The sequence below is a fragment of the Anabrus simplex genome, chromosome 7 (genome assembly GCF_040414725.1).
Source record: "Anabrus simplex isolate iqAnaSimp1 chromosome 7, ASM4041472v1, whole genome shotgun sequence".
NCBI lineage: Eukaryota > Metazoa > Arthropoda > Insecta > Orthoptera > Tettigoniidae > Anabrus > Anabrus simplex.
Genome location: NC_090271.1, coordinates 3,181,218 through 3,196,386, shown reverse-complemented (window position 1 = coordinate 3,196,386; position 15,169 = coordinate 3,181,218). Strand labels below are relative to the sequence as shown.

At 40.2% G+C, this 15,169-nt stretch overlaps 1 protein-coding gene across 3 annotated transcripts in view; it reads left to right on the top strand.

The window, feature by feature from the left end:
* The window catches only part of LOC136877194 (homocysteine S-methyltransferase YbgG), a 176,229-nt gene extending 164,729 nt beyond the window's left edge, over positions 1–11,500 (top strand). For all 3 annotated transcript variants that reach the window (XM_067151008.2, XM_067151007.2, XM_067151009.2), the window contains 3 exons: positions 4,247–4,512; positions 5,177–5,388; positions 11,071–11,500. In XM_067151008.2, the coding sequence (XP_067007109.1) occupies positions 4,247–4,512; positions 5,177–5,388; positions 11,071–11,251 (659 nt within the window). In that variant the 3' untranslated portion in view covers positions 11,252–11,500. The remainder of the gene's footprint in view (positions 1–4,246; positions 4,513–5,176; positions 5,389–11,070) is intronic.
* The last annotated feature ends 3,669 nt before the right edge of the window (positions 11,501–15,169 follow it).

Sequence of the window (15,169 nt, the reverse complement as noted above, 5' to 3'; positions counted from 1 at the left end):
AAGGGGAACCAGCCCCATATAAAACCAGTAATACAATTCTCTCCTCCGTGAGGGAGGACGAACAGCATCGTAACAGCTTGAACAGTGATATTACTGCGCTCATACCTTGTTCATAAATTATACATGATCAAAGATTCGATATAAGGTTATCAAACCCAATTAACTACGTCGCCTCTCAAACTGAATGTCCAGGAAAATTCTGATAAGTTACATTTCATTTCTTTGAACCAATTCGTTAACTCCTACTATAACTATAAGGCAGTACATCGATAAAGAAGGCTCAAGTGCCCACCAATAGCTAATGAAAACTTTAAAACAAAACATCGAATTTAAGAAAGAATTACACATACTTTCAAAATATGTTTCAACATGTTAGCTTAGACCGAGCTTGCTGTTATCATCAAGCAAATCGGACATGCCAAATAAATGGCTTTACATTACAATTACTTAGTTCCTCCCATCATCCTAGTAGCGTTTAAAACCTTGGAATCTTACCTCCCATGCCCCCTCACGGTCCTTATGTCGAGAAAAATACAAGTGATCCGCCGAATGTGCAGCGCAAGAGTCCCAGCAGACCGGCGAGGCGAGCAAAGCCTCGACCGGAGGGGAACGACCCAAGAGCTTACGTCATGCGCGCCGCCTCTCTCGGAGAACCGGGAGAGGGGGAGCGCAAGCGCGTGGGGCATGAAAGACAGAAAGAAGAAAGGAGGGCGGGATAGGCTGCCCCAAGGCGGAAAAATTCCTTACTTTGGAGCCATAATTTAGGAGCAGGGAGAGAAAACCTTTATCATTACACACCCGAAGACGTGATTCAACAGGTCAAGCGTAATTAATTAATTATCAAACGAGCTAAATAGCCCACAAAATATACACCAAGATTTAAAGGGGGGTAAAATTCATGGCTCAATATCAATCACAACGCGCCGCACGTACGATACTTAAGATGTGAACTTAGTTTCTTCCCCGGGATCTCCTTACATCTACAGAAATAACAACGAAGAAGCTGTACAACCACATGCTCCAAGCCCCTACCGCTGATTGTCAACTGCTACCGTGCAGTTCCCGAAACACCTCGGGACACATGGTGTCCTCGTCACGACGCGCAGGTCACCTACGGGTGTCAAATCAAAAGACCTGCATCTGGCGAGCCGAACTTGTCCTCGGACACCCGCGGCACTAAAATCCATTTCATTTCTTTTTTCCATCGGGTATTTATGTGTGTGTCTCTGGTGATGAATTGTTGTGTATATCAGGTGCGAGGTTTCATTACATCCTCCCCAAGTAAAGAACTTGGCTTAACGCAAGGATCAACCAAGAGTTTTTCTCGTGTTTCTAGCATGGATTTTAGAGATAGAGATGAAAGATAAAACGAAAAGAAAAATATATTGAAACCAAAGAGTTACTATCTGTCTCGTGTCAGAAGTCGACCCATATCAAGGTATGTCTGAGCCAACGTCGAAGAGCTATCGAGGAGCTCAAGGCCAGCCAACGAACCATCAAGCAACGTCTGAACACTTTTTCAGGCAACATCGAAGAGCAGGGAGATACGGGCCAACCAAGGACGACGACTGGCCCTCAAGAACCTATTGGGCCTGACCCCCCAGGACAGGGCTGTCCAACTGGGCCCGGGCGAGGAGGCGGGGCTCTAGTGAGTCACCCCGACCACGTGCAACAAACGATCCTTTGATCTAGGGACCAGCAACAGCGGAGGATCGAATATTATATAAGGGTCCTTTCACTTTCTAATCCTCTTTCTACATGTATATTTTGTATATATTCTCTCTCTTCTATGTCTCGTTTGATTATTCCTTGTCTTTGCACGTCCTCAGTCTTTTACCGTTGCCCACGTGATCAGTACTAAGGCCTCCGTTTGGCAGCTTTCCAGACTCGCCGCTAGAGTTCGTGTTAGCCCTCCACTGTTTAACACAGACGTATATGGAAATTGTGAAGCAGAAGGATGAGGTAGACCTTAAAATAATTATATAAGGTGTTGATTTGTGTATTCAGCTTGTAGTGAGTTTCTATTTAAGCACAAGTTTAAAATAATATGTAATATATATGAATATATACATGAGGTTCTGTATATGACGCCGAGAGAGTATTTATTGTAAATATTCTATTCACAGAATGTTTATTGCGCGTGCTAAATAATTGTTTATTGCTGTGTACCATTCGGCAAAAGTAAACTTCAGAAAGGTAGCGGAATTTCTTTCCACGAGTTCCCTGCAAATGCAGAATTACGAGAAAAATGGGTCAAAATTATATCGCGTCGGTGTGACACGACAAATATCATGTGGCAACCTTCCTCGAAATCTGTAGTATGTAGTGAATATTTTGAAATCACGTGTTTTATAATTTCTGCTGAAATCGGACCCCTTCTTCCAAATTCAATTCCAGCGCTTCTTTCAGGATATCCATCGTATTTGCACGATAAGAGTAGGCGTAAGGAGACGATGATTCTCTCAGGCAAATGTTTCAGACGACGTACAAGTAGAGAGTGGTGATCGTTTTAAGAGGAAATAGTACATCCTCTATATAATACTAATCAGAGAGAAAAATGGATCCGACATTTCGAAAATGAAGGATATCAGAGAAAGAAAGAGAAGGGCTACGAAGGGCGTGAAAAATGAAAGTCTCCCTATGCCTCGAATACTCTAATATCGTCGAGATCACAAAAGAACAAGATACCTGGCACAAATGAGTGGCAACAATGCCAGGACTCAGCTAATGTTCCCGTGGTCGCCAATGCACGTTCTCAAGTTTAGAGCCCCTTGCCTCTTAAGACAGACAGGGGCTACCACCTTCACCCACAGGGGTTACTACCCGAGGCAGAGAGGTTAGTTAGACAGCAAGAGGAATGATGAGAATGGAAAGGTAGATACAGACATGAGCACAGATACTAGTACTACATTCCTTCCCTCTTAGACGGTAACGCAGATTTGTTACGGTGAAGGAGATGCACGGAGAAGGTGACGGAGTTGGCGGCTGTGGCCTCTACAAGGAACTGTCCCAGCATTCGCCTTAGTGCAGAGAATGGAAAACCATCCTGAGGGCAGCGGACGGTGGGGACCAGCCATGGCGATCCCTCCTCTGGTCAGAATGCAGAGCTGTTGGACCACTCCGCAGGGTCACCTGTTTACTCTGGCGCTGCTTTCCGGTCGCAATTACACTATCTGACCCGTATGAGCTCTTCTTCAATTATTGTGTGATACATTTACTTTTTCTTTATCAAACGTCATAGAAATTTACTTTTCTGGTCAAAACACAATGCTTTACCTTTGTAATATGCTTTTAAATGCAAGTTATTCTTGTAATGTCAGTTGTAATCGTGCTGAGAAGTTGACATGTGGTGGCGGCTACTCTGTGAATTTAATACTTGAAACGACCGCGCATGCAGAGGCCTTTACTTATCTCTTAGGCCACACTTCTCACAAAATTAATTATAATTTTCTCTTTAGCCTATGTAATAAAAGCACGGAGAGGGGTACGGGTTCGAGCCCCCTCGCTGACTCCTCCTACGGCTGATGGCCGTGCTGCTTCCGGGTTTTCAATTAAGGATATGTACTAGATGCAAATTAACCATTATGTTCATTAAACAGAATGCGCGATTTAACTAAGAATTTATATAAGGATTCTGCAGTCAAGGTATGTTAAATTTTCAAGAGAAACACGAGAGAAATGTATTTATAAGCATCTGTGCTTTGTGAACCTCATGCCTCATTTAGAGACAATCCCTAAATTCTGTGAATGTTCTGAAACTGTACGGAACGGGAATCCACGCCTGCTTGCTGCACAGTATCTTGTCTCACAATTCGCCTTGGCGACCGTCACAGGACACTTGTTAAATAGCAATGAATAATAATAATAATAATAATAATAATAATAATAATAATAATAATAATAATGGCGTATGGCCGCCAGAGAGGCCTGGATGCTGACGACAACAAAAACACCCAGTCCCCAAACCAGGATATGAATGTTAGAATCCCTGACTCGGTTGGGAATCGAAGCCGAGACCCACTTGGAAAAGCCATTGAGGTGGGTTTGCCCAACATGACTGAAGTCCTACCACTCATATTTCTTCACACTACTTCGCTAGTTATTTCTTAGTGTAGTAATTTAAAGAACTTTTTATTTTCTTTGTTTGAAAAGACTGAAACAATTTATTGTTATTTTCCCTTTACTGATGAACAATTTTTCAACCCATACTCAAATATTTTCAATAAAATTAAATTTGTTCCTTTAGATTTGGAGAAACCACTGATTGTGGGCTCGGTGGGACCGTACGGAGCATCCCTACATGATTACTCTGAATATACTGGAGACTACGTGGAAAAAGTGAGCCAACAGGAGATTGCAGACTGGCATCGGCCACGAATACAGGCCCTGCTGGAGGCTGGAGTGGATCTACTGGCATTGGAGACAATTCCTGCACAGGCAGAGGGAGAGGCGCTGGCCGAGCTCATCAAGGAATTTCCAGAATGCAGGGCCTGGATCTCCTTTTCCTGCAAGGTTTATCAAAATACAAGTCAAATTTACGCATTTTTATATTTATAATATGATATTTATGATATCCTTGTCAGAACTGTCTTGCTTCTTCTTCATTACATTTATCCACCCTCACTTAAAATACTGATGACTGACTTGGACAATGGCCTCCTCTGTTACCTGTGTAGAGCAGATATCAGGCAACTCACCTGAGTTTCTTCCGCTCGGAATGTCTAATTTCACTGTTCTTTTCCCACTTCAAACAACTTCTCCACATACTTTCAGATCCGTCCCTCAATCCTCTTTAACAAGAGAGGGTTTAGTTTGACAAAAGAGAAGAACTTCCAACAGAAACTGTTGTGTTACAGTGTGGTGTTGCTCGTATTCAGGCAGTAGAAATTGCAAGTTCATTAGTTCGGGGGGAAATCTGTATTAATTTGTTTTATATACTTTTTACTTATGCTACATTCTTCCAAACTCAAGGTATACACGTCAGTTCGCAAAGAACATTATTGGGTTAACGCTGATGAAGGCTCAGGGAGTCTGGACAGAGTCCTTGATGCTTTACACGATGAGAGTGCTTTAACACCAGAGGTGTATTTATCTTTTGGGATTAGAGAATGCCAGTAGTGTCATGTATACGTTATATTCATTTTCCGTTCCTGAGAACAAATTACATTCTATTTAGGATGAACATCACACATCGCACGGAGAAAACTTCCAAGAAGCAGCCCGATGTTGCTGGGAGCGAAATCCTACTCAGCTTGTGGCAATTGGTGCCAATTGTCTTAACCCAAAGTTCGTTACTCCGTTGATCACAGGGATCAACGATGGTACAAGCTCTCCAGTTCCACTCGTCGTGTACCCCAACAGTGGAGAGACTTTTGATCCAGAAAGAGGGTAAGTATGGCATGGCGCACTTCAGAACTAATCAAATGGTTTCATAAACTCACTCATAGTCTCTGCAATTTCAGTTTACTCATTATGGTGTCTGTTAGTTTGGACAAATAGCCAGGTTGAAAATTTTGGACACATCCTATTAATCAACAAAGAAACTTTATCATATATTTGGATGAACCACTCTTCCCATAAGCGGTCAGCATGATCTCTCCACTGATATGGCACCAAAACAAGTTTATCATGATCACATTGCATTTTAATGCACCAATGATGTGAAACTAGAGCGAACACATCCCATGCAGCTGGCTCATAACAAACAATGTTAACTTCATAATCGAACCGGTCTTTGAGATAAACCACTTGTTTCTTCCGGTGTGTGCCGCAAAGAGCCGAGCAAGTTGACAACATGGCAAAAGTCTTGTTTCACTCAGAAGATGGCGGAATCAAATCCCTTCACCAGCAGCAATAAACATGGTTTTCCATGCTATCCTATTTTCGTACCAGGCAAACACAGGGGCAGAACCTTAAGTAAACCATTGCTTTTCTCGGTTGTCTTGCATAGGCAGTCACCGAAAACTCGTGTCAAAATAAAAGTACAGCACTCAAGAATATTAATATGCTATTTATACAATGAAAATGTAGTTTTATTTTTTGTATATAGTAATGAGAAATTTAATGGAATCAAATCGTCAAAATAAAAAGTTAGCAACCTTAATGTGATCAACACATTTCTTTCATTTGAGGTAACTTTCAATAACATTATTACAGTAAAGAACAGCAAAGAAAAGCACTTAAGATGTCAGATATAGGAAGGCAAGGGAAAGTACTACTGGCATTTCCTGTCTGGCGGTACATTCGATATTTACACAACAGAAGTAATTAAATTTGGACTTTTGCTGTCATTTGGTAAAGCAAAACAGAATAGCACAATTGACATGCAGCTCTTTCCTGCCTGTGCGATAACACATCCAAGTTCTTCGCTATCGCAAGCGGCCGTGGCCTGTCAACGGTGGGATTCGAACCCACTATCTCCCGAATGCAAGTTCACAGTTACTTAACCCTAACTTGTTGGGTTCTATGATTTGCTGTTTAACTGATTGAAAAGGGAATTTCAGTTTGGAGAATAGAAGTGAGTAGCAAGCACATTTTTCTTCAAGAATGTGAAGGTTCCAAGTCTATGCAAAATATTCTCAGGTCCTCAGTAAAAGTTAGCTAAGCTTTCCAACACATTTCTATATTGTCGGTGTCACGAGCTTATCAGTATGCAGCATTTTTCTGTTGTTTCCCGAACTGTCGAAGAACAAGGCTTTATGGGCCTATAAGTGTTGTTTTGTGGCTCTCAGACGTAAAAGTGCGATGATCCCCCAAAAGCTAACGTTGATATTCAAACATCGGCTAAGACTGGAGTATAAACTTCATGGGTCTGATCCGTATTGAATTGTAATCACAATAAACATTTGTAACCTTAAATCTGTATACAAAAATAAAAACAAAATAATAATAATAATAATAATAATAATAATAATAATAATAATAATTATTATTATTATTATTATTATTATTATTATTATTATTATTATTATTATTATAACTGACGTCTAAGAGAGAATCAGATCCGATCAAACAAAATCGAAAATTCACGCACGACAATCACAGGACCAGGTTGCGCAACATGACAACTAAAGGAATGGAGATGGGAAGCGGCTGGGACCTTACCCGGGCTGTGAGAAGGTATTGGTAATGCTGGTGAAACGAAATTTACTGAAATAATGATAAAATATAACATTACAACCGGAGCCATCAAAGACGCAAGTTAAGGTTAACACAACAATTTAGAGAGAGCCATCTCACTAGTACAAACTTCACGGCGGGGATTTTAAAATAACATACAGAAATAATCAGCAATATTTTAACCAAATACGTTTAAAAGAAGGAGCACACGCTCACAGATCACACCTACATGTTAATTTGCAAAGAAAGAAAAAAGGAGAAAATAATTAAATCTTAACCCAGAAGGAAGCAGCCTTCTCTAAAACACTTCCTTATCCCGAAAGAGAACAAGCTACTTAGAGGCAAGCCAAGGGAAATTTAAAATATTCATATTTTACGCAATTAAAACCAAGAAAAGGGAAATTAAATTTTACATAATTAAAATTGGCGAATGGGAGAAATCCCGGGTAAACTCCGGATGTTAAAGAAAATCAAATTAAAAACTACATTTGAAAGTTAAAAAATGAACCAAAAACTAGATAGTGCTTACCTCGGAGGGCCGGGAGTCCCGTCAGATGGAGGAGACAACTTCTCCTTTCGCTGGTCAAAACAAGAAGACAGAGGGAACAAGCTTGGCTCTGGCCAAGCAACCATCCGCCGTAAGTGATGAAATCGCGAAGCAACCAATTAGCGCAATCACCAAATCTACTTGAGTTGTGTTAGCCGTATGCAAGTCACTGGACGCCGCGGAACTGCTAGATCAATCAACGTAATATAACGAAATGTTTCCGTAGAGCTGAAATGCCGTTGGACGACACATGAAGATGTGCTTAAAACAGATACATTGTGTCTGGTATAACAAGAATCGCCGGCCTCGCGTATCTTAGCAGAATTTACTTGGATTTTTTGGGACACACCAAAATTGATAATAATAACTTTAACAACATCCTTTTCTGGGCAAGATTTGTAGATGACACCATAGTAGTTATGGATGAGAGCATCACAAAAGCAGCCACCACCTTTATTAATCGAAATAACATTGACCTACACATAAAATTCACAATTGAATCCGAAATTGAACGGAAAATAATTTTTTGGACCTAACTATTATCAGGCACCCAAGCTACTTAAGATATAATATTTTCAGAAAACCCACCCAAACAGTCACCACAATCTGTCAAGATTCTTCACACTCCCAAATTCACAAACGAGTAGCATACAACAGCACGGTGTACCGGGCCTTCAGTATCCCAATGTCTAAAAGAGACCTCAAAAATGAGTTGAATATTATTCTTAATATAGATAAATCCAATGGATATAACAGTTTCTATAATGAAAAAATAATCAATAAATATAAATATCGCCCCTCTACCACTTTGAATAAATATAAACAAAACAACTCCCTTTCTATCTTTACCTTTAACGAACAAATCTACAAAGTCACCAACATCTTTAAAAAGCACAATATAAAAGTAGTTTTCAAACCAACAATGGGAACGCACAAGTCTTATATAATGCCACATCCATAAACAAGTTCAATAGTTCAGAATCAGGGTTATTTGCAGCAGATGTAATATTATTCTTACGTCGGACAGACAGGGAAGAATTTTAATATAATGTACTCGGAACACGTCAATACCCTGAAGTACAATAAATTCTCAGCTGTAGGACAGCATATGCACGACTATAATCACAAATTCACAGACATAAAACAAGACATGGAAATTCTCAAATTCATCAACAGGGGACCCCTCCTTAACATTACCGAAAGCTGCTTCATACATATAGATCAATATTTCAACCCGAATCATAAACTTAATGAAATTTCAGAAAAGCCAAATATTCTTTTTGACCTTCTAATTCCCCTTTTCAGAAACGTCAAACCAACAAGTCATAATATTCACAGCATATTTCCTCAGCAGCCTCATCCCCGCCTTAATTCCCCTCTACCCCACACTCCTTCATGACTTCTCGCCTTGCCCCTCCCCTCACCCCTTGCCCCGCTTCTCCCTCCTTTGAATCTCACAACGGTTAGTATGAGGCACACACCACATGCCGCAATGAGAGGTAAGTCTCATCTAACTAACACGGTCTCTTTAATTTTATCTAATTTTATGCAGGTTAAATCCATGGACATCGTAATGAATTGCACATTTTTTACCAGACGCAATGTATCTGTTTTAAGCATCGTCCTGACAGTGTCCAACACCATTTCAGCAAGATTTTAACAACTACTACGAGAGCATTTCATTACATTACGTTGATTGATCTAGCAGTTCCGCGGCGTCCAGTGACTTGCATACGGCTAACACAACTCGGTTACAATTGAAACTGTGATGGAACTAACTAACATGAAAGAATCCCCATGATGAGCATACTCAAGTTGCTAAGAATTTAGAGCCTAATTTATTTTCAAATTTACTCATAATTTCATCCCAGTTTTAATGACAATTGTATATTTGTTCATTTGTTTTATATCAAGTGTATGTATGTATATTTGTTTAGTTATGAGATGTATAGCATTAAGGCTGAAGATTGCCAGCCCAGCCCGAAACTAGTCCCTAGTTAATGTAATTCAAAATATTGCATATTATAGTACTGAAAGGTGGACCATTACGATATAAATTTAATAATTATTATTGTAAGAGTGGAGTTATAGTTACAATGTGGTTAGAAGGTATATGCGTGCATGCATCAGTGTCATTACAATTACACTGATTCAAATGAACTAACCAGATATTCAGTTATAAGCACACTGATACAAGTGACCTAAGTAGATATTCAGTTACAAGCACACTGATACAAGTGAATTAGGTATGTAGATATTCTGTTATAAACACACTGATAAGTGGGAACAGTGCACAACTGTGTTGGTATACACTACACGTTGATTCTAAAGCTCTGTTTATTGTTTACCAGGTGGAGATAAGTCAGAACATTGCACAGCTGTGTTGGTATACACTACACGTTGATTCTAAAGCTCTGTTTATTGTTTACCAGGTGGAGATAAGTCAGAACATTACACAGCTGTGTTAGTATACACTACACGTTGATTCTAAAGCTCTGTTTATTGTTTACCAGGTGGAGATAAGTCAGAACATTGCACAGCTGTGTTGGTATACACTACACGTTGATTCTAAAGCTCTGTTTATTGTTTACCAGGTGGAGATAAGTCAGAACATTGCACAGCTGTGTTGGTATACACTACACGTTGATTCTAAAGCTCTGTTTATTGTTTACCAGGTGGAGATAAGTCAGAACATTGCACAGCTGTGTTGGTATACACTACACGTTGATTCTAAAGCTCTGTTTATTGTTTACCAGGTGGAGATAAGTCAGAACATTGCACAGCTGTGTTGGTATACACTACACGTTGATTCTAAAGCTCTGTTTATTGTTTACCAGGTCGAGATAAGTCAGAACATTGAACAGCTGTGTTGGTATACACTACACGTTGATTCTAAAGCTCTGTTTATTGTTTACCAGGTGGAGATAAGCCAGAACATTGCACAGCTGTGTTGGTATACACTACACGTTGATTCTAAAGCTCTGTTTATTGTTTACCAGGTGGAGACAAGTCAGAACATTGCACAGCTGTGTTGGTATACACTACACGTTGATTCTAAAGCTCTGTTTATTGTTTACCAGGTGGAGATAAGTCAGAACATTGCACAGCTGTGTTGGTATACACTACATGTTGATTCTAAAGCTCTGTTTATTATTTACCAGGTGGAGATAAGTCAGAACATTGCACAGCTGTGTTGGTATACACTACATGTTGATTCTAAAGCTCTGTTTATTGTTTACCAGGTGGAGATAAGTCAGAACATTGCACAGCTGTGTTGGTATACACTACACGTTGATTCTAAAGCTCTGTTTATTGTTTACCAGGTGGAGATAAGTCAGAACATTGCACAGCTGTGTTGGTATACACTACACGTTGATTCTAAAGCTCTGTTTATTGTTTACCAGGTGGGTTGATGGAGACAATTGTGTACCAGTGGACAGCTACGTCAGAGAATGGTTGAACCTCGGTGTTACTTACATTGGTGGCTGCTGTCGGACCTATGCAAGGGATGTCTGCAGAATTCGCTCTGAAGTCAAGAAGTGGATTCGGGAGAGGAATTGTTGTAAATTAAGTGGACGAGCATGAGGAACAAACTCACAAGGGAACTCAATGGGGTGGACCGGACGGATTGGGTGAATGATCTGTTTACTAGTAATACTAATTTTCGTGTAAAACCAATTGCTGTCAGGAGTCAGCTGATGATATGGAGATGTTTTGATATACGTGGTACCTACATTGTACCTGCAATGAGATTTTGACTACCTGAACAGAATTTCACAAACCTATATTCATAACTTCTTTTACGAGCAAATATAACAAATGAATGTATCAAAATAGTATGTCTTTAATAATTCTGTGTCGTTTATAATGGAAGTGTGTGGTAAGACTGACTCCACAGTGCGAGCATTGACCTTAGTGCGAGAGTTATGTTTCAAAGTGTCAACGATTTAAATTAGCGTGTTTCTACTGGAGTACAATATCTTTGAACTGGAGAGTGTTCTTTCCTTTGCTCACGTCCATTTTAACGCTGCAGTAGAAAATACACAATCTATTTACAAAAGGTTTTTAAATTCCGTGAGTAAATCGTGATTTAAAATTATAATTGTCAGGTTTAACGCCTTCAGTGCCTGAGGTTTATTATTATTATTATTATTATTATTATTATTATTATTATTATTATTATTATTATTATTATTATTATTATTATTATTATTATTATTATTATTATTATTACCGAGTTTTGGTGGATCAGCAGAGGTGAAAGAAGGTGCGGGCTGGAATGGGTCTAACTACAGGTTCGAAAAATGAATTAAAATTTCAATAAAGGTTATATTTTCAAAACATAACAGTGGTGACATAGAATTTGAAAACTTAACAAGTCAACAACAAGCCAAAATCAGGTACAAAGAAATTATAAGTGTTAGGGGATAATTCCAATATGTCGGCTTTGAGCCCCACAATTACAATCCTTGAGCTATTAGCCCGACTTTACCAAGGTACAAAATTAAACAAAGGGGCAGAAAACCCCATCATGCCGTGGAGCACTTGCCCCCAATTACAATGTTAAGCCTCCTAGAGGCACGACGCAGAGATCGAGTTTAGGAAAGAGCAGACCCGCTCTCAATTTTACAAGCCTATCAAAGGCCACAACAAACTTCGCTCCTAACTGCCCTCAAGGCACACATATAATGGTACAGGCGGACCTCGTACCCAATCTACTGGGCCTTCTCAGAAAGGAAAACAAAACGAGTTAAATAAATGGCCCAAAATACAAACTTGAATGGATGCGATTACTTGCTCTCCTACACTAATGTTTTTTTTATTTTAAAACTTATGTGGCGCGAGGCCGAAACACAAGGGCTAATCCCAAGCTAATGAGGTGACCCGTATGAAGAAACTTTAATATATTAAGGAAGAGAAGAAACGGTTATAAAAACGTAGTCACCTCAATTTCAAAATGAAGGGGAGTTCGAGAGGGTAAAGCACACTCTATCCCCGCTTTACAGTAAAAGATATTTGTGGATTTTACATGGACAGAATAGGAATTTACATTTTAAAAGGTAGGCTACATACTAAAGATTTCGAACCCTCCCCGAGAGTTAAACTGCTGAGCTAGCAAGAAATGAAGATGTTAACAGGCCATTGCCTTGTAGAAGAACTGCTGCTTGAAGAAAGAGGCGCTACCCGCCTCCTGCTACCTATCCACACACTGAGTTAAATGTCATACTAGTGGCCCCGAGACAAGAAAATCAGCAGTTTTTATACCCTCGTGGAGAATTCTAGACCTTTCAAGAATGAGTAGACACACCCCCTCAATTTTATTGGGTCGCTAAAAGTTATACATCAACATCGAAGAAGAAAGACACTATTGGTCAAAAATTAATTACAGAAATTAGTGATTGGTTAAATTCAAAACAGGCGGAAAGAAAGGATTAATGTTGCCAACCCACAAACCACAGAACAAAATTTAGTAGAAACAAAACTTAGGAATACAAAATCTCTTCAGGAGAGTACATTCCATTACACCAGAGTGTATTACCATAGTTTTTGGTAGAGACATCTGTTAGAGAATGTCCACACTTCTTGATCCATGAAAAACAAAAGCAAATCAAAAACATCAGTGACATCTCATGATAAACCGTAGAATTAATTCAGTAGTAAAGTTCAGAGCTTCTCCTGTAGAGGAGTTTCAATTGGCGCGAGATATGAACTTGCGTCGTGGAGGTGTACCGCCCGGGACAGACCTCCCCCCCTCCAAAGAAAAGTCCTTCTAAGGGGTGACACAGAAGAAAACAAAAAGAAATTCCAAGGCAAGGTACAAGTTTGTTATTGATAAGTTGAAGAATAATTTAGCAGAGCAAAAAGCAATTTTTCAGTAGTCGGGGGTTTCTTAATTGGTTTGATATAGAAGGGTGCGACTTGTATTAAGTCCAGTTTTAGAATTCCTTTATAGTTGTAGAATTGCGAAACAAACCATTAATTCATGGAAGAAGAAAATTTTCTAAGTCCATCAAAGGTAGATTTGAAGCAGTTATTAATTGCAGAAATAACGTGTCCATGTAGCAGAAGAAGTAGATTGCTGTCGATTACTTTTGACAGCAAGTCCAGCCGCCGCTGCCTGTATCCAGAGGAGGCCGCTCGGACCCCTCAAGTACCCTGAGATACCTCTCTCCCGCTATTATGAGAGGGGTAGTCGAGGTGAAGCACGCCGCAGGCGCGACGATTGTTTACAGTCCAGGAGTAGTTTGCGAGTGGTGCGCCGCACATCAGCCTTGGCCGGAAGGAGGGCTCCGGCTCGCCGTACACTGGTCGACCTCACTGGGGTGGAGTGGGCCCGTAACCCACCTCAGTGGCGGTACGGCGCCGCACGGCTGCGGGGGCACGGAAACAGTAAGATCACGGCGGCAGAATTTTTGTAGCAATATAATGTTTTAGGGTACTGTCTTGGAGTTGAGGCTGAGGGGCCAGCGGCGTGGAACTTTTATTTCATTTTTATTTGCCACTGGTGTGGTTTAGCAGGAGACGGGAGCTTGGTAATGGCCATACGGAGAGGACAGCAGAGTACCCTAGGAGAGGGTTTTACAATGTTTATACAGAGCAGATTAATAAAAAAGCCAAATGTAAAAACAAGGGGCAGAAGGCCTAAGATTTAGATAAAAATATAACCTTCGGGTTCAGGAAGAATGTAAACGACAAAGTTAACCCAAAATTTTACACGGGTTTGATTTGAGAAATGTGGACCCTAAATATCCTCTCTGTGGCTGGATTGCTCACTAACAATGTGACCGGCGTAAGAAAATCTAAAATTATGCACGGCCCGTGAAATCTGGGGGCAAGCTTGCCCGCGGGAACAAAGTTTTTGACCATAACTTGGTCTCCTACCTTTAAATTGGTGGGCCTCTGTCCACGATCATATCTTTCCCTAACCTTTTCATGAGACGCTTTAAGATTGGCCTTAGTCTTCTTCCAAAGATCTTTAATGTTATCAGGATCTATTGTCTCAGGTAGAATATCACTAAGAGACCAAAGGTTAGAGAGCGGCGTGTTGGGAACAAACTTGAACATCAAAGAAGGTGGAGTAAATTTATGGGATTCATGAACCGCCGAATTCAGAGCAAAAGCTAACCAATGCAGGGACGTGTCCCACCTAGAATGATCGTCGTGATGATAGGGAATAAGAGCCGACCTCAGATTACGATTGACCCGTTTAGCTAGAGATGGTTGTGGATAGTAAGCAGAAGTAGTCACATGAGAGATGGACAAATCAAAACAGAATTTACGAAAGAGATTGGATGTGAAAGCTTTAGCATTATCATACACAATATATTGACACGGACCAAAAGAAGCGAAGATGGAATTTAAACATGAAATGGTGGACTGAGCAGTAGCCAGCTTAGTAGGAAATGACCATGAGAATCTAGTGAAGCCATCTACACACACAAGGATGAACTTGTTGGCATTCCCCTTTGACTGGGGGAAGGGTCTTACGTAGTCGATGTAAAG